General features: G+C 42.0%; 2 protein-coding genes across 3 annotated transcripts; both read right to left on the bottom strand.

Annotated features, from left to right (window-relative positions):
* Positions 1-328: 328 nt before the first annotated feature.
* LOC126407015 (uncharacterized) lies at positions 329-6,412 on the bottom strand. The gene is made up of 3 exons (XM_050071667.1): positions 6,384-6,412; positions 5,448-6,107; positions 329-2,836 (listed from the first exon to the last, which is right to left on the bottom strand). The coding sequence occupies exons 1-3, from the start codon at positions 6,384-6,386 to the stop codon at positions 2,117-2,119; spliced, it is 1,383 nt and encodes a 460-aa protein (XP_049927624.1). The 5' UTR covers positions 6,387-6,412; the 3' UTR covers positions 329-2,116.
* Positions 6,413-8,168: 1,756 nt separating this feature from the next.
* Positions 8,169-19,049, bottom strand: LOC126408560 (claudin-like protein ZF-A89). 2 transcript variants are annotated; one of them, XM_050074188.1, is made up of 2 exons: positions 16,398-16,998; positions 8,169-9,214 (listed from the first exon to the last, which is right to left on the bottom strand). In XM_050074188.1, the coding sequence occupies exons 1-2, from the start codon at positions 16,871-16,873 to the stop codon at positions 8,539-8,541; spliced, it is 1,152 nt and encodes a 383-aa protein (XP_049930145.1). In that variant the 5' UTR covers positions 16,874-16,998; the 3' UTR covers positions 8,169-8,538. The 2 variants fall into 2 exon arrangements, with proteins under 2 accessions (XP_049930145.1, XP_049930153.1); XM_050074196.1 differs by lacking the exon at positions 8,169-9,214 and adding an exon at positions 18,321-19,049 and having other exon boundaries at positions 15,741-16,648.
* Between the last annotated feature and the right edge of the window lie 427 nt (positions 19,050-19,476).

The following is a 19,476-nucleotide window of genomic DNA, read 5'->3' as shown; positions in this document are numbered from 1 at the left end:
TAAAGGGTCTGAATACTTCTGTCCATGTGATAGTTCAATTTTTCCTTTTTAAAAGAAAATACAGAAATTTCTGAAGTTCTCTTTTTGCTTTTTCATTATCAGAAACTGATTGTACATTAATGAGGGGAAAATGAATTTAAATTATTTTTACCATCAGGCTGCAACATAACAAAATGTGACAAAAGTGAAGGGGTCTAAAGACTTTCTGAATGCATTGTAGATATTATCTTGAATATTGTACTGTGATTTATGTCCATTTTTTTTTTTTAACAAATGAAATGTTTTTTGTTGGTTTTTTTTACATTTTCTTTTGTTTTTACAGAAACATGTAGTGAACTGGGGCAGTATATCAAACAACAAGTTTTGATTTGAAATACTTTAAAGGATTTTTATTTGTAAAATTGTGGTCAAAACACAAAATAAAGTCCTTGGGGGTATAACTGCAGAAATATGTTACAATCACATCGCTAAAAGAAATGTTTTGATACTCAGTTATTTTAGGATTTTGACTAAACTTTTTTTTCTCACATTTTAAAAGAGATCAAGATGTAGAATCGTCTGTAAATCAGAAAGTCCTCAAAGTTAAAAGAAAACAGAAATCATGTTTCCAGTCATATCGTGTAACTATATCAGCTCAAGTGCTCCGTGGCAAAGTGAGTTAAACCCAACCTAATGCACAATTTAAGGGTCCAGTGTGTAGGATTAGGATGATATATTGGCAGAAATGGATTATCATATAACTATATTTTCATTAGTGTGTAATCACTTGTATAATAAAACTAAAACTGATACTGCACCCAATAAAAACTACATTAAATCTAAACAGTTTTAAACAGTAACAACTTAAGTGAAATAAACAAACCCTCTGGGAACCAGCTGAAACTAAACTGAATTTAAAACAAAATTAAATTAATTAAACTTACAATTGTGGCTTTAAATGGACCCCTTGCGTTGTTGTGTTTGACACCTTAGTTCTCCTACATGCTTGGCAACGATGAGAAAATTCAGTCCTGCAACCTCAACGCCAGATGCCAAGAAATTTTACGCAGTGGACCTTTACAGGTTTAGTGTGTAGGATTTACAGGGATATATTAGAAGAAACTGAATATAATAAAATGTTTTCTTTAGTGTATAACCACCTGAAAATAGGAATCACTGTGTTTTAGTTACCTTAGAATGAGCTGATTATGTCTACAGAGGGAGTGGGTCCCATCTACGGAGTCTGCCGTGTTGCACCACCATGTTTCTACAGAAGCCCAGAATGGACAAACCAAACACTGACTCCAGATAGAGCTATTCATATTTCATGTCAGCCACTATAGTCAGCAGCCCCTCCGCAACAAGAGTCGGAAAAATACTTTTTTTTTGTTGTTTTTTTAAACGTGAAACTGCTTTATTCAGTGTTTTCACGAGTTTTAATCACCTGGTCCGTTTGTTTTGGTGAGGAAGAGACCTCTGTGGATAATTCACTGCTAAATACCACTAAATCCCCCTAAATCTTACACACTGGACCTTAAACTCAAATAACTCATGTAAACAAATATTTCATTTGTAATGAAATTTATTCCACAGTGTCCTTTTGTGCAGAAGAGTTCATCTCACATGTAAACATTTTTGCCTCTGTCAAAAAAACAAATATGAAAAGGCATTACTCTAATGTAGGGCAATGTACCTGTGCAGTACAGGGTTAAGATTTAACATCAATGTTAACACTTTCATGTTTAAGGCATTACAATGAATTAAAAGTATCAGAGGGCTGTGATGTCATAATGCTAGTACCAATAATTGCCTCGAGTCAAGCAGACAGACACAACTACAATTTTACAGTGGTATTTAAATGTAGAAATGAGGACTGCATGTAAAATGATACTAAACTGTGTAAACTGTGTGTTAACTTTAATAGAAATGGATGCAAAACAAGATGCAAACTCAAAGTCCTACCCACATCCCAGCTAATAAAACTAAGACATGACACATGGCTGTGCTTCTACTACAGTGCATCGTTACTCAACATGTGCAGCTAGAGTTCTTCCTCTGCTGTTAAATCTGTCCACAGCCTTTTCACATGTTGACTTTCCAGTTTAATCACTCAGTTAAATATTACACCACAGTTCCCTCAGATGGGCTCTGATCTGCGTTCATACTGGCTGCTTGTGAACGCAGCCCTGTTGATTCGGCTCAGTGGGTGGTTAGCCTCCTCCTCCAGGTTTGGATACCTGCTCTGCTCAGGTGGCTGCACCTGCCCCTCAGTGGTGGGGCACCTGGTGGTGAGAAACACCCCTCCGATCACCATCATAGCAAAGGAGATCCATCCGAGGTATAGTGCAGGTCCCCAGTCTCTCCTCAGCAGTGTAGCACCCTCCAGTGGCTGACTGGTGTGATGGCACGTCCAGGCTGTGGGAACCAGCAGCAGGATTCCAGACAAAACAAAGAGAGCACCAGAAAACACTTTGATCTGGCCACGCTTGGGGAACCACACTAACCCCGCCGCTCCAATCACCAAAGCAAAAGCCCCGGCTCCAATGGCCGCCATGATGAGGGCTCTCCACGTCCGAAAACTTCCAGACAGAGACATGAGAGACTGGTAGAAGGAGCAGTGCAGGCTGCCATCTTGGGCCAAGTCCCAGTGATCCCATTGCAACCACACCCCATCCCAGTAGGCTGGCAGAGTAGCGGTGGTGTTGTCCACGGTGCCGCTCACCGTCCACAGAGCCAGGCAGCGAGTCAGAATGGCACAAAGCCACCCGGTGAAGGCCAGACCGAGGGCAGCGAGCTCCAGCTGCTGCTCCATGACCACGGCCTGCCTGCTCCTCCTCTTTACTGTAGGCCCGACTGCCTAACCAGAAACAGCTGGCGGCGGGGTGGGGTGTGTGTGTTTTTCTAAACGTGTGTGTGCATGTGTGAGGGAGAGACCTTCTGTGTAGGTGTGTGTGTGAGTGTGTGTGCCTGTCTGGTTTGCATGTCGGTTCAGAAAGGGGAAACCAGTTCTTTGGTATTCATGAAAAGAAGGCACGGCCTCGCTGCAGCTGGGTGGAGAAGGGAAATCCCTCTGTTTTCTCTGCCATGGTTTCAAAACAATCCCTTTCTCCCAGTTTCTGTGCAGAGGCAAAGACAAAGCTTCCACTGTGCTCTGATTATTCAGCCACTGTGTCGTGCTCCTCAGACAGAATTTGATTTAAAGAGCACAAGTTCTCAGTGATCTGTGTTCTGACAGTAGCAGTGGAGCTACCAGGAGGAGAACAATGACACCTCATTTAACCTCATTCGAAAGCAATACTTTGCACTGCAGATTACTGATTCAACTGGAACATGTTTACTCCACTGTGTTTATTTTGAATTCTAAGATGTAACTCACAAGCACACAAGCTCTGTTTATAATTTTACTCAAAATGGTGGCCTAAACATGATCAGTGTAATTTTCTAGGGGTTAAAAATGCATGCAGATTCATCTACAAGGGTACAAATCACATCTCTTGCTTTCTCTTTGAATTCTTCATCAGACCAAGGAAACCACATTAATTTGGACAGATTGCATGTGTTTCAAAAGATGTCCCATAGCTGTATCAGGCATACAGTGAAACACACTGATCAGCCACAACATTAAAACCACTGACAGGTGAAGTCAATAACACTGATAATCTCGTAACAATGTAATGTACTGATGGGAAACCTTGGGTCCTGGCATTCATGTGGATGCCCCTTGACACGCTCCACCCACCTAAACACCGTTGCAGACCAAGTATGTCCCCTGATGGCACTGGCAGATGTACAGCATTCCATGCCACACCACTAAAACTGCTCAGGAATGGCCTGAGGTATGTGACAAAGAACTCAAGGTGTTGAGCTGATCACCAAATTCCCCAGAACCCAAATCGAGCAAGCATCTTTGGGATGTGCCAGAACAAGTCTGATCCAAGGGGGCCCCACCATGGATCGGACTTGGCTCTTGATGCATGGAGACAGGACTTGTGGGGGTGTCCTGTGGTGTTTCGCACCAGAGCATTGGCAGGGGATCCTTTGAGTCCCGTGGGTTGTGAGGTGGGGCCTCCATTGATTGGACTTGTTACGGCTTGTTCCACGGATGGTGGATGGGATTGGGATCAGGGAAATCTGGAGGCTATGTCGATGCCTTTTGCTCTTTGTCACATTCTGCACATCCATTTATGTGATGTGACATAGTGTGGTGTCCTGCTGGGGGCGCCGCTAACATAGGGGGGGGGCTTTAACAGTGTTATGGTGGGTGGAGCGTGTCAAGCGGCATCCACTTGAACACAGACCTCTACATCGGCACACCAGTTAAAGCATGAGGACCAGAGATGAGAGCCATTCGACAGTTTATTGTTCTTTCATAGGATTTCCCCTTTAAACAGATGACTGACACAGATGATTTAACGGCTTAATGTTAAATGAATAATAATCAATAAACAAAGGTACTCTAACAAATCTGAAAAAATTCACAGAACTCATTCCCCATTAAACACTTAAACAGCAATAACTAAAAGCAATATCCTCAACGTACTCAGATAATGCATCAGGTGCACAGTCGGCTGGAGAGCATGGAAAGCCCCGTATGCAAATCAAAGGAGATGCTGGGCGGGCCTCTGATCCAGGCCTCTTATCAGTTCAGGTGTGGCCTGATAGGTTGAGGTTGAGTCCCGCCCATCAGGACTGGACAGGAAGGAGCATTTTCAACACAAAGGACCATTTTGTTTAACCCACCAGACTACATTTAAACAAACAGTAATTCTATCATCATAAAACACACTTCATTCGAAGCTGACAGAAATTAAATACAACTTTCAAAAATTGTCCTGGTGCATCTCTCAACTGTTCCAACAATCACCAACTCTGGTTTAAGTGAAATAAACCCAGTTCGATGTGAAAATATGCCGGCTCTATATATGCTAAAATTTGTGCTTTTTTAAATGGAGTCTGGTGGGTTTGCTAATGCCGATTTCTAGGCTTTTACAGGTTACATAAAAAGGATCTTACTCTTTGACAGAAAGGTCTCTGTGGGGATCATTTCTATAATGTTTTCAGAATAATAATCTCAGCCTGTCAGTGGCAAAAACAAGCACCTATAGTGGATGTAAATTGATGGTGCTCAATTGCCCTGAGTGTTTACATTGCAGTCTGTTTCATGGCTGCGGGCTGCAGCCCTATCGCTTAATACGAGACCAGTTTCAAATATTGTTGTTCTATTGGTCACTTAGACACAAAACATGGGAAATGAAGGTCCAGGTTGGAAAATACCAAAGGTACCCTTTAAGGAGAGAAAATTCACAACATATTAGAATAAACTGCAACATCAGAGTCCCCTCACATATTTAAACATGCTTTGTTTTCAATATCTTTATATAGTCTGTAAATATCTGTATGTTGCCAACTGCATTATGTCACACAGTTCAGTACATTTATATTTATGTTAAGCCCTCCTCACTTCACACATAGTTCTTGATGGCATAGCTGCTGTGTGTGGGTGTCCTGGCCAGTGTGTACCCAGTGGAGGGGAACCTGGCCCTCTGTGGTGGGCAGCTTGTGCACAGAATGGCTCCTCCAAGGAACAGCAGACCAGATGTCACAAAGCCAATATATATGGCTGCTCCGAGCTCCCTCTTCAGCACCTCGGGGACGCGTGGGTTGTGAAAGTCATGGATGATGGAGTTGGCTGTCCAGGAAACAGCAACTATGGTGGTGAGGGCTGCCAAACAGAAGATGGCCCCAGAGCTCAGCACCACCCGAGCCTTGATCCTCGGGTGGCTCAGGCAGTTGGTGCAGCGTGCTCCCAGGAGGAAGATGAGGAATCCCAAACATCCCAGAAACAGGCTGATGCAGATGAGACCACGGGCCGCCTGGAGGTCTGGTGACAGGTCCAGCAGGGCGTCATAAAGCTTACACTGCAGCTGACCTGTGTACTCACTGACACAGGTCATCCACAGACCCTCCCAAAACACCTGCATGACCACCAGGTGGGTGCCGATGAATGCTGTCACCTTCCACATGGGCAGAGCGCAGATCAGGATGGTCCCGGCGACACCTATCATGGACAGGCTGATGCCCAGCTCCTGCACAGCCATGGGACACTGTGCAGAGTCACTCACACCCTGCTGGGAAACACAGAGGGAGCAGAGCAACAACAACATGTAGTTACTATTCAGAATGGACACCTGTAACCTCCCTTTATCACATGTTATGTTGTGCATTATTTTGCTTTGTGATATGTTTCTTTCATTAGTATAAAACCTAAATGTGTTCCTCTGGATCAGATAAACATAATGTTCATGTATGGCTTTTTATTTCATCCTGCAACAAGGAATTATTTAAACCAAGTAAATATAGAAAAGAAAAGCTAAGATAGATAGACATTAGATACAAAGTCTCACCATGCAGATAAACTGTGTTCACTGTTATCAGATGTAACCGCAGAGATGCTTTTCTCATAAAGCTGACGACGTCTTCCTTGAAACTGATGTCATCTGACAAAAATGCAGGGATTTTCTAGCCATGGACGCAAATGGCCACCAGGGAGCAGTGTGTCACAAAAGACAAACACAATGACAAGGAATTGGGTCATTACTGATCACTGGAGGCAACAAATTCCAGTGAAGTGTCTGGGATGTAAATTTGATGAGATGCATCTTAAAATTCAGTTTTCGAATTTGAGAAAAATACATTTATAGAAAGGGTTACCTTCTGTTACAGGATAAATGCTGGCCTGGAATTTGAATATGCTACTGAAGTGATTTTAAATAGCCGGGCGTAATCAGCTATTTTTCCCTTAAACTGAATGTTTATGTGGTGTTGCAGAATTACCCTCATCTGCAAGAGTTTTATCACACTTTTAGTTTTTTTTTTTTTTTTTTTTTTTACAGATCTCTTAAATATTTTAGATCTGTCATTAACTTGTCAAAATGTTTCATGACCAAAGCTAAAGATAGAGTACTGTCTGACACCAGGAAAAACACATTTTACTGACAGCTTTATCAGTTAAAGTTGTGCATTTATTCCACCCATTTTTTGATAAAAAATCTTATTATGAATTAACAGTGTTTGAAAGGCTACTTTTGAAATGTAATAGGTTACAGATTGAAAGTTACCCTGTTATATATCTAAGAAGTGATGTAACTTTAAATTACTCCATCAAAGTAATGTAAATTATAACATTTGATTACTTTTTGATTAATCTTCTAGCAAATGTTTTAAACGAGGCAATAAAGTTGAGAAGTCCTGAAAGTGCATAAATGTTACTCTTGTTTGTCCTTGTGGCTTTGCTGACCTGCTTGGAAGACAATATGGCAAAAGACGACATTCCTGCACATTGAAAAGATACAAAATAACAGAATGATTTTATTTTTTACATAAAAACATTTTACCAAAAAAAAATCTATTCAGATGAAACCCATTTGTGATCCCCAACATTCTGATTAGTAACTGTATTTTTTAACATATTTTTTTTCTCAGTAACTGTAACAGATTACAAATACATTTATTTTGTAATTTAATTACGTTACATGTTGCCAGTTATTCCCCAACACTGGACATTAGTGTCTAATCTTTGCTTCTTTTTAAATGAGCTGTTCAACTGGAAAAGGGGAAATGTAGGGTATTTCATCATAAAAGGGGATTTATGTTTGATGTCCAAATCTGAGCCAGACTGAATCGAACAACTGTGAATGTTATAATGTGAAAGTAAACTGCTGAGAGAGCAGGAACACTTAGTGGGGAAATTTTGAGCATTTGAAGCCTTTCAGACATTTCCTGTAGGTCATGTGACCCTCCCTTCTCTCTGATCAGCAGCCTGATACAGTAACGTGAGAACAGCCCCATCAGGTTGGTGCGACTGTGAACTTAAAACAGCAACACTTCAAATCAAAAATATCTTTCAAAATCAGTTTAAAGCCTAATCATTTAAAAGCCTCAGGAAAAAAACTTTTGTGACACATTTGCGTTATCTTTAATTACTGTAATCTAGTTTCTCCCCAAGTATTTACGACAGCGATGTATGAAACGTATTTAATAAAGTGATCAGCCAACAGCATTACAAGTCTCTGAGTCACCATCTTTGTTCCCTGTGCAGTGATCTTTGGTAAGTCCCTGACAAACAGGTTTTGTAGGTCCTTTGTGCATTTTTTAAATATACATAAACACGAGGCGTGACAGAAGCAAATCGTACAACAGAAGGTCATTTATTGTGAAAAAAACAGAATCACAAATCAAAGGACAAAACAGTGTAAAGTGCAATTACAAAAAGATTTTTTAACCACTTTCCCAAACATGTAAATCACAGTTTCTATAATTTAATAAACTATCACCTTATAGATGTTCATCACCAAGAGTAACATCAATATTCAAACAGAAAGCATCTTTATACAACGGTGTGTTGCTCTTATAGGACAAAGTGCATATTTCCTTCATTGTGGGCTTCTGTGTGTATGTCCTTTTTCTTGATGTTTCACAGCAGCTGATTAAAGTCCAAGCTTCCTTCAATTCTCGGAGACAAAAACATCCACCAGACTTCTCTTTGTCCCTTTAGAACTCTCAAATATATGTCTTTGTCGGGGTGTTAGACCGGTATGAGTCATCTTTGCTGTATCCTCCAGGCTGGTTTATGAGGTACTTCACAGAGGGGGCCTCGTCCTCTTTGTGGGGACAGTTGGCACACAGAAGCGCTCCTCCCAAGACCAACAGCGCCCCGGCCCCCCAGCCGATGTAAAGAGTGGCCCCGAGCTCTCTTTTCTGGGCGTCCACTAGTACAGGGTTGTAGAAGTCCCTTATGATGATGCTGGCAGTCCATGAAACGGGGATGATGCAGAGGATTCCACTGATGATCAGCAACACACCTGCTGCCACAGAAGCCCTCGCCTTGGCCCTCTCCTCTGGTATGAAGTTTGTGCACTTTCCACCGGCGAAAGCTATGAGGATCCCCGCGAGGCCTACGACGATGGAAACCACCACCAGAGCGCGGGCCCCCTGCAGGTCAGTGCTCAGAGCCAGCATGGAGTCGTACACCTTACACTGCATCTGTCCCGTACTCTGGACCACGCAGCTCATCCAGATGCCCTCCCACATGACTTGGGATGTCACTATGTTGTTGCCAATGAAGGCAGTGACCCGCCACATGGGTGTGCCGCAGACAATGAGCACCCCAATCCAGCCAAAAAGGGCCAGGACGCATCCCGCCATCTGCATTGCCATGGAAGCCATCGTCGTCTCTCTCTGAGTGTCTCTGAGAGAATATTAACAGCTGATCAGGTGTTTATGTTCATCCGAAGCAGAGTGAAGAATGGGAGGCGTGAGAGACTATTAAGGACACATTCGAGGCCCTGCCAAAGAATACCAGCCGTGCAGGATTCTTTGTGTGAAGGAACAATAAAGGTTGGGGTTTCGCTCATTCTTCTTGGATGGAGATGAGGATCGTATTACACAAGGTTTTGTTGGTACTCTCAACAAAGAAAAGGATGTATGTGACAGAAAATGCACCAACTTGAAAATGTCGGCATTTTGATTGCAGAGTGGAGAGCGTGAGGAGTGAGAGAGACAGCATTTGCAGTATCAATGACACAAGGGCCACGAGTCTGCAAACAGTGAGAGTTAAATAAATCCAACCTGCCATTCACAACACAGTGTCAAGGCAAACAGAGATTTGTCTCCACATGTATACATACCTGCATCTATGTGTGTACACTGAAAATAAATCCCTGCTGGTTGTGAATGAAACAAATTTTGAGAGGCAATGCCTCATTGTTGGGGACCAAATTTTAAGAACAGTACCTACAGACCTACCCACAGAAATCAGCTCAATGTTGAGATTGTTTAATTAAAATCAAGATTTTTTTCATCACCTCCTGACATATAGTGCTTTATGAGACTTGTCCGGTTCTAGGAGAGTCGTCGCCAGGTAGAAACTATTATCCTCAGCTCACTGTTGTGGCCACAGCAGCAAAATGTTACACCATAAACTTTTGTCTTTGCTCATGTGGGTCTTTATTAGCTGCTGCAGTACTACAAGGCCGTCTGTCTGTTTGACATATTTCAAAACACCTCTAAAAAGGTGATGAAGATGTGTTTGAGATTTTGATTTAGATTTAGTATAGTTTTATTGTCTACTTAAAGGAACAGTGTGTAAGATTTAGGGGGATTTAGTGGCATCTAGTGGTGAGGATTGCCAATTGCAACCAGCTGAATCTTCTCCTGGTTAGAATTCTTTCAGCATTCATTGTTCAGGAGGGTTTTACCGGGAGCTGCATAATCTGCAGAGGTCTCTTCCTCTCCAAAAGAAACGGACCAGGCAGGGGTGAAAGTAAGCTGGTATGGTCCAGTACTGCGTACCACTAAAAGATTCAGTGGCGGTACGCAGTACCAGGAAGAGGAGAGAGCGGCTGCCTGCTAAAGCCCACATTCAGAACCAGTGACGGCCGCACTTAAGGCCAGAAAATAGATCTGCTAGCAATACATGCCGTTTTAAACACCACTTTGTTTGTTTATTAATTGCTTTTAACTCGTTCCGAATTGCTTCTGAACCGTCCATGCTGTGTTTAGGTCCATGCTGGACGGTTACGGAGCCTTGCTGCCCAGACGTCTCCCTCTCTCCCCCAGCCCCCCTTGGCAGAGAGTCCGGTGGTCTCCTATGAGCTCAGCATTAGAGACGTACAACACTCCGTAAATGTCATTCACTTCATCAAAAAATATCCCAATTAAAATCAGTAGCATAATAAGCAGATATGTTCCATGCTATTTTGTTAAATTCCAACAACACAGAGAACAGCTTGAACAAGCTGCATGTGAGCTAACGATCAGGGATTTCACTCTCAGCAGTACGTGACTGCGCATGCGCATCTACTTCCGAAACACAGCGGTTGGGGTGTGTTTGATTTATTGTACTGGGACGTTTGATTTTTCCACAACTGGACCACGGACGTCAAAAAATGCCGTTTGCACCGGGACAGGACAAACAATAAATGAAACCAACGAATCCCACACATTCTTATGGTTGGCTCAAACGCTGTCAGCGTGATTTAAATAGGAAATATTTAAATAGTTTATTGAGTTTATTGCGGATATTGATCAATGTTTTATCCAACGAAACATAGGCAAAAAGGAAAAGAGAAAAAGAAAAAAATGACATGCATGGTTTTAAGTGTTCATTAAGGTTTCATACATGCCAGCACCCTAAACATTAAAACAAATATTTTACTATCCACGTTGTGAAGTGTTTCTAATTTCTTTCTACTCCATACAGGTACAGTAAAATATTGAAATGTTTTTATTTGTTTGTTTGGTTTTTGACTTTACTGCACATTGTGCATCTTTGCAAATAATTTCCGCCTTGCCATGTCTATGTCTGTGCATGTGCTGGTTCAGTCATAGAGTAGTATAATGAACCTCTCTATTGTTTCCATTACCTCCTGTGGTATGTCATTTGGGGCAGAAGACAACAGGGCAAGTGTAAGCTCTGGAAGCACAGCCCGTAGTCTCTTTCTCTCCAAAACAAACAGACCAGGTGATTAAAACTGGTAAAAACACTACATAAAGCAGTTTCATGTTAAAAAAAAAAATCAGTATTTTCTTTAACGCCCTCATTGCTGAGGACCTGCTAATGATGGTAGCTGATGCAAACATGTGAATGACCCTATCTGGAGCCAGTGTTTGGTTTGTCCGTTCCGGGCTACTGTAGAAACACTGCAATGCAACATGGTGGACACTGTGGACAAGAACCTGATCACTATGTAGATATAAACAACTCATTCCAAGGTGACAAAAACACAATGACTCTTATTTCCAGATGATTATACACTAAAGAAAACATCCCTTTTATATTATATTCCTTTTCTGCCAATATATCCCTCTAAATCCTACACACTGTACCTTTAATAAAACAAGTGGGATTCTTTTAGTTTTAGTTTCTGATTTTGTGTCACATGGTATGAATTTTTCATGTAAATATATCCTTCAGTGCTTACAACAAGATTTTAAAAGGCTAAAAATAAAGTGTATCAGGTGTAACATACTGAGACATTTTAGAAACATTGAAAGTAGGAAAATAATTTTCACTTTCAATGATTCATTTACTGAAACCCACTTTTCAATCAAGCGTTGTCAGACCATGATGGATTTGTTCCATTGTCTTCTCTGACATCAGTGAGTTTGGCACACAACCATTAACCCATAACAGGTTCAGGTAGATTCTCTCTCTCTGTAATGACAGAGGACGACTCAGGAATGTGAAACCAGGTAAAATGTAACAACACAACAGGGTGTGTTCACACCAGTGAAACACCTTGTCATGCTGTGTTGACATTATGTTTGTGATTAGATGTCTGTGGAATATCAGAGAGGTCATTTCCTGAATGTCATACAGTGACATGTATTTATAGACAAGGACATAGATTTCGTTTTGACACTGGGTTGGAGGGGGTCCTCCCCCAGGAGCATCAGACACTTAATTTCTTGCATTCTGGTGACTGCATGAATTTATGTTTGTCTTTACTTTTGTCAAAATAAAAGTCCTCTGCTACTATCATGTTTTCAGTGTGGGGGGGGCAAAGGCACATGTTCTAAATATTAAGACAAATGTGTCCCCTGAATTCTGTGCCTATGTTTGAAGACAAATCCACTAAATGAGGTGACAAAACACACTGTTTGTAACTACCTATTTTTTTTTCTACCGAAAAACACCTGCAAACCATATCACTGTGCAGAAGGAAGCGTGCATCTACTCATGGAAAACGGGCTTGTGCTTGTGAAAGTGCATGATGTAAACATTAATGGTGCCTTCATTGGCTGAATTACTTTGAATCAGTGGAAGAAATCCCTGCAACGCCACTCTAACAACAATGGTAACAGCAACCATCATTTCTGGGTAGACAACTGGCAATTGATTTGAATTGCAGAGCTATGTCAAATTTGCAAACTTGTTTATTTCCGTTGTTATTTTATGATAATAATAATAATAATAATAATAATAATAGAGCAACAACAATAATCATAAAAATAAAAAAACAAAATAAAACTTTACATACTGTGTGGCTTTGGACAGAGGCCACAACGAAACATATTTTAGCCACCTGACGACTCACCCAAAAAAACATGTATATATTGAAGAAAGTATACGCTATATTTGAAATCTATTTTCTCTGCTTTACTTTACACGCTAACTGATCAAAGCAGGGATATACCGGGGGGTGACTGCACATTGTGCCTCTTTGCAAATAACTTTCGCCTTGCCATGTCTATGTCTGTGCATGTGTTGGTTCGGTCATAGAGTAGTTTAATGAACCTCTCTATTGTGGCCATTACCTCCTGTGGTATGTCATTTGGGGCAGAAGAGTTTCAACAAGGCATGTGTAAGCTCTGAAAACACAGCCCATGCAGTCTTTTTCCCAAGGCCAAGAAAGCTTGATACAGTGTCACAGCCCGTCAATGCATGGAACATTGATAGTGCATGTGCTTTTACTCAGGCCCTAGCCCTGCTGCAAGTTCATGGGCTGCAAGGTATTGAAAGTTCTTTCCAGTTCCATATGCCAACCAAAGCTCATGTTCTGACTGTAAAGTCTGACGCCCTTTTTAAACAGGAATTGTGCAAATTTGCAGGAAAGCCTAATCAGTCTTTTTTCAGCATTGGCAGTATAAAAGCAAAATTGAGGAGTGCAGCAAAATGTCGCCTACCTACTTTTCTTTATACAGAATGTGCCTTTTTCAGTGCAATGGGGGGCATGAACAAGTAACAAAACATGTAGCTCAGCATGTGACACATCAAACAGTGATGTACCCGAGGGAAGCCGCGGCTGGTCAGTCCTTCGGCAATTCTCTCGTAAGTTGGCCTGTCCTTCACCGTCCCCGTCATCTGACGGTTAATGGCCTCTTCATTTGCGAGGGCAAGGAGGGCGTGCAATTCCTTGTCTCCCCAGTTGCTCATCTTTACAGTGTCTTTCAGGTTTGCGTTTCCCTCTTGCTACTAGCTGCTCGTTGTGGAAGGCCGCCTCGGTCTTTTTAAACCAAAAAAAGGTTCCGCCAATATGTCTACCCTACAAGGTGGAAAGTTGGGCACCTTGGATCAACTCGCCAATCCGGCTCTGTGTGTCTAAACGCTTGCAGCTTGCCGGCAAAACGGCCCAACATTCGCGGAAAATCTGGCAGTGTAAAAGGGGCTTGAGCCACTGCCACAGCCAGCACCACAACATCAGTATCAGCCGTTTGAATCATGATTTTCTGATGGCCATTTCTTGCTGCATGGTCAACATGTAATAATATGCGACTGTTGGCTTCCTCATGTGTACAAGGGGCAATCGAAGACACATCTAGGAGTGATGGCTTGCTGAGGACTTCCATAGAAACTCCATTGGTTCTGCAAAGTAAAATTACTGGTTTTGCCAGTGGAGTCTTGGTGGCTCTGAGGTTATGGCTTCATTTCCCTGTTGGAAAGGCCTGTGTGGTAGAAGGAGGTGAAAATATTGAACTGATACTGTTATTTGGTGGGGTTGGTTTAAAACTGAGCAGCAGGTGCTCAATGCAGTTTAATTTTATATATGTGACACAAGGTTTTTTTCCCCTGAAAGTTACTGTAAGCAAACACTGTGATTTGGTCTATACACTGGCCTGCTGCTTTAAGCAATCACTAGAGCACCAAATGGATAAAAATTGCACAGCTGACGATAGTCCCCAATGAACACACAATTTATTCATGTTTTTATAATATTTGCTAATTATTTCTTTTTAAGATCAGAATATACTGGACATTTAAAGATGAACAGTAGAAACCAATGTGATTGGGCCTCAGTCCAGGAGACGGAGGAGGGAAGTAAGAAAATATTGATAGTGTTGCTTTTAGCCTTTTTTTTAATGGGATTTGTTGACAATTAAAAAAATGCAGAACACTTAAGTCTTATCCATTAAAATTAACAGTCAGTCCTCAAACCTCATTGTAATTGTTGATTTTCACTGCTATTGATCATGTTTTTGATCTTTATTTTTTTCTTTAACCAAGTCAAAGCAAGTACGTTTGAATTCAGATTGTTTAAATGCTGGTGGTGTGTGGGCACGGCTCTTACATGTTGTTGAAACTAGCACACTATAGCCAGTTCTGTGAAAAAGACTAGACTTGCACTCAACTCTGTAAAACCGGTTCAACTAGTTTGTCTGCATGAAGATTTCAAACATACTGCTGGATGCTTTTGAATACATGTTGTTGTTACACTCTCTCCTGCTTCATTATAGAGTCTAGTTTCTGACACATTTAAATTTAAAACAATGACAGTTTTATTTCCTGTAAACAGTAAAAATAAATGCAATCAATCATAAATGCAGACACGTGCACATCAGTTACCTTTCTGTCAGCCAGCAGGAGAAGCTGGGTCATCACTGCATTAGTCAACCTTGTAGATAAGATCAAGGTGAAAGATTTGCTTTCAGGCTGGCAAGACCAACATTTGAAATATGTCATGCTTGCATCTCTGCTCTTGAGCTGATTTGAGTTTGCAAATATTAAATCAACTGTATTTTTTATTCCTTTGAACTTTTTCCCCAGGTTGTCCTTACATTGAACCTGTCTGACAAACATTTCCAACAGACAATATTTAGTTTTATGTCTCTGACTCTCCGCTCACTCATAATCTCGCTGATCTATATTATTTTATTGTGCTCATTTCATTGCTCTGGACTGCCATCTTTGAACCAAAATTGTTAATGTAAACAGCAAAAAAAGACCAAAGAACAAACTTAAAAAATAGGCACACAAAAGAACATCATTTCAGTAAATATTTTATTACAAATCAGTGAATTCAGTAAACAAAAACAGTCTTTTGATATAACATTTGAACAAAGATGTTTGTAAAATATTTTTTTTTACAGTAAATTCACAACATATCAAGGGTACTGTACAAGTGTCCTTCCATCATAGCTCCTGTTAATCATTAGCATCCTTCTAGCACAGCTTAGATTTACATTCAGAGGAAAATAGCTTTATATAGTATAGCTCTCATTCAGTCCAGTCATCATGCTGATGGGAGATTTTCTTGCCAGTACAACAGTTTCATACCACATCTTTTGCGCTGTGTTTCTCTTTGCTCAAGAAACACTCTCTCTTGCCTCCACCCAAGAAATCTGAATTCCTCAGAAAACCAGTTCTCACTGTGTTTCACTCAAAGAAAATGAGACACAACTTGTGGTGCTGTCAGAAAGTCACAACGAAGGAGGGTTACTCAAGAAACGTAAATAATTAGTCTTTCTCAGAAGAATTGACCTGTTAGACGTAGGCTCGGCTGGAGACTGCAGACCTGGCACCAGCGTACTTGACTGGATACTCTGGGCTCTCTTTGGGTGGACAGGAGCTGCAGAGGAGGGCACCACCCAGGATGAGAAGAGCAGCTGTGCCCCAGCCGATGTAGAGTGCAGCTCCCAGCTCTCTCCTCTGGGCGTTGGTCATGATGGGGTTGTAGAAATCCCTGATAATGGTGTTGGCAGACCAGCAGACGGGGATGAGGATGAGAACACCAGCACAAATGAAGACGATTCCAGCAGCAATGGCCACCTTAGCTTTGGCACGTGGCTCCTCCACAAAGTTGGTGCACTTGCCTCCAGCGATGCCCAAGATGACCCCAAAGGCAGCGACGATGATGGCGATGACCACAAGAGCTCTGGCGGCCTGGAGGTCCTGGGGTAGAGCCAGCAGAGAATCATAAATCTTGCACTGCATCTGGCCCGTACTCTGCATCACACAGTTCATCCACAAGCCTTCCCAAATGACTTGCGCTGTCACAATGTTGGCTCCAATGAAGGCCGTGACCTTCCACATAGGCAGGGCACACACAATGATGGTCCCCAGGAAGCCAATGATGGCCAGGGCGAAGCCCAGCATCTGTCGTCCCATTGACACCATGATGAGGTCTTGTTCGAGTCACTTGAACAGAAGCAGAGGAGTAGTAGTTTTCAGGAAGCAGGTCAGCTCAGCTCAGGATGTAAAGTTGAATAAAGTCTGTGGCTCACTTCCTTTGGTTATAAGGATGTCTCTCTTGAAGGTGGAGTCAGAATGTCCTTCCCTCTGACCTGAAACCAGTGCCATCAGTGACTTACCCGCCCAACCAGATTCTTCACATTATCTGTATGCGGACAGGGAGCAGTTTCGATGAGATGAACATCAGCCTCAATGTAAAAGAGGCTCGTAAAGAGGCACCGCATTCCTAATTGAAACAATGGTCTGCCAGTGGCCAACCTTTGATTGGGCCGTTACTGGATGATCAGGTCCAGTCACTGGTTTCAAGTTTAAAAAAAAACACACCAACATGGGTGGAGGTATCACCGGATGTTAAATGTTAACGAAAGAAGCCTCCGTTTATGGTTTTACTCATTACGTCTGTTCATCAATCAACACCGTGTATTATTTTATTGTATCATCCTAGGAAGTGATTGCGTTTGTTTCCCATCAGAATGACTCACGTTGATCAGTGTCGCAGTTGATTGAATCACATTTTGCTTTTATTTTCACAAGGTTTATCTCTTTGTGTACCTCAGAGGTTTACAGTGAAATAATAAAGTGATAATAAGATTGTTTAAGAAAATCCTTTGTTTTAATTCTTATAGATATAAGGGAAAAAAATTATATTGGCTTTTTTCTGCCTCTCACTCACCCAGACACACACAAGGGCTCTGACCTTGTAAGATGCCAGATACTATTTCATCATATCGCGTAAAATAGAAACAGTATGTTGTGATAATGACTCCACAAACAGATACGTGAATATGTTTAACAAACATTTTATTGAAAATTGAGTAATTTCAAAAATAAAGTTGCATTCACAAAAAACAAACAAATCATCACTATATACAAAATGTGCTCTGTATGACAAAAAAATAAATATATGTATCGACAGTGACTTCCTTATGAAAAACAACTCTCAGTGCACACAGCCATGTTGACACAATATTCCTCTAATATCAAGACTTCATAAAGATTTCTACTTCACAGCCCAAAAATCAAAAGTGGAAACATGTTACTGATGACAATAAAAATGTTTTAGTGATTGTTTAAGTGAATTCATCTTAAATCCTAACAGTGTATTGGAATACATACCATTCTCTAGAAATACAATCTGTATTTTGGTGCAATTTTGCTATTTAATCACATAACAAGTTCCTGTAGCTGAAAGTCTCAGGCAGAAATATCAGTCTGTATCCTCTTTCAGTCCTTTCAGTTTTTAGAGGTATTGCCTGGGAGAATATGTGGTCGGTGCTGCATACGGTTTGGCAGGTACGTATGATCCGGTGCCTGTGTACGGTCGGCTGGATGGGGGAGCATACACAGGGCCGTATGTTGCCGGGTTTGGCACTGGGCCTGCGTAAGGGTACATAGGCGCTGGTGGGTAGCCTGGGTATCCATACATGGGTTTTTGAGGAGGGCAGGATGTGGTGAGGATGATCCCACCAATCAGAAGAATTGCAGCAGAGGCCCAGCCGATGTAGATGGAGGCTCCGATTTCCCTTCTCTGTGTGTCAATGGTCAGGGGGTTCGTGAAGTCTGTGATGGTGATGGCTGCAGACCAGCAGACAGGGATGAGGATCAGGATGGCGGCAAGAATGAGGAGGCAACCCCCTATGATCACCACCTTGGCCTTTGATGAATCTTTTTTCAGGCAGCCGGTGCACTTGGCTCCGATGAAGGTGATGATGAAGCCGATGAAGCCGAAGACGAGGGCGATGATGACCAGTGCTCGGGCGGCTTGCAGATCCGGGGTCAGCCTCATAACAGACTCATTCAGCTTGCATTGCATCTGCCCGGTGCTCTGCATCACACAGTTCATCCACAGGCCGTCCCACACGATCTGGCCCGTCACGATATTGGCACCGATGTAGGAGGTCACTCTCCACATGGGGATCCCGCAGGTCACCGCCACCCCAACAAGACCTATGAAGCTTATGGTCTGACCTGCCACTTCCTTGCCAATCCTCCCCATGGTGAAGAGGCTTTGTCTGCGGCAGGAGAGAGGAGCGTTTCAGCGTTCAGGTCTGGTCCTCTTTCAGAGTGACACAGCTCTCTCGCTTGATGTTTGTCAGAGAATGTGCAGGAGGAAGGCTGTCTCGTCGTCAGATGAGTTCTTCTGGCCAAACAAGATTCCTCTTCCCAGGGCCAGAGGAGTGGCACCTATTTCTAAACAATGCCTTGGTTTTGTTCTCAGAAATCACGCTTTCATATGCAGATTTCCCTGCAGTAAAGATGGGGTTATTGGATGGAGTTACAGCCACAGGCTCTTTGCTGTGTTAATTTAAAATCGGAGTAGTAGTTGGGCATCTTAAGACAACGTCAAATCCCCCACACACACGACTGATAAGCAAACAAAACAAAAAGCTAATGGAATTATCTCTTCTCACTATGAAGTTCATGTTATTTAAAGTCAACAGAGACTTTTACACCTGTTTGCCTCCACACTGACTATTGTAGAGGAGAGGATGGGAGGAAATTGTGAGCGACTCTTTGTTAACATAGAA

The sequence above is a fragment of the Epinephelus moara genome, chromosome 2 (assembly GCF_006386435.1).
Source record: "Epinephelus moara isolate mb chromosome 2, YSFRI_EMoa_1.0, whole genome shotgun sequence".
NCBI classification, from domain to species: Eukaryota; Metazoa; Chordata; class Actinopteri; order Perciformes; family Serranidae; genus Epinephelus; species Epinephelus moara.
This window is presented reverse-complemented; position numbering and strand designations above follow the sequence as displayed.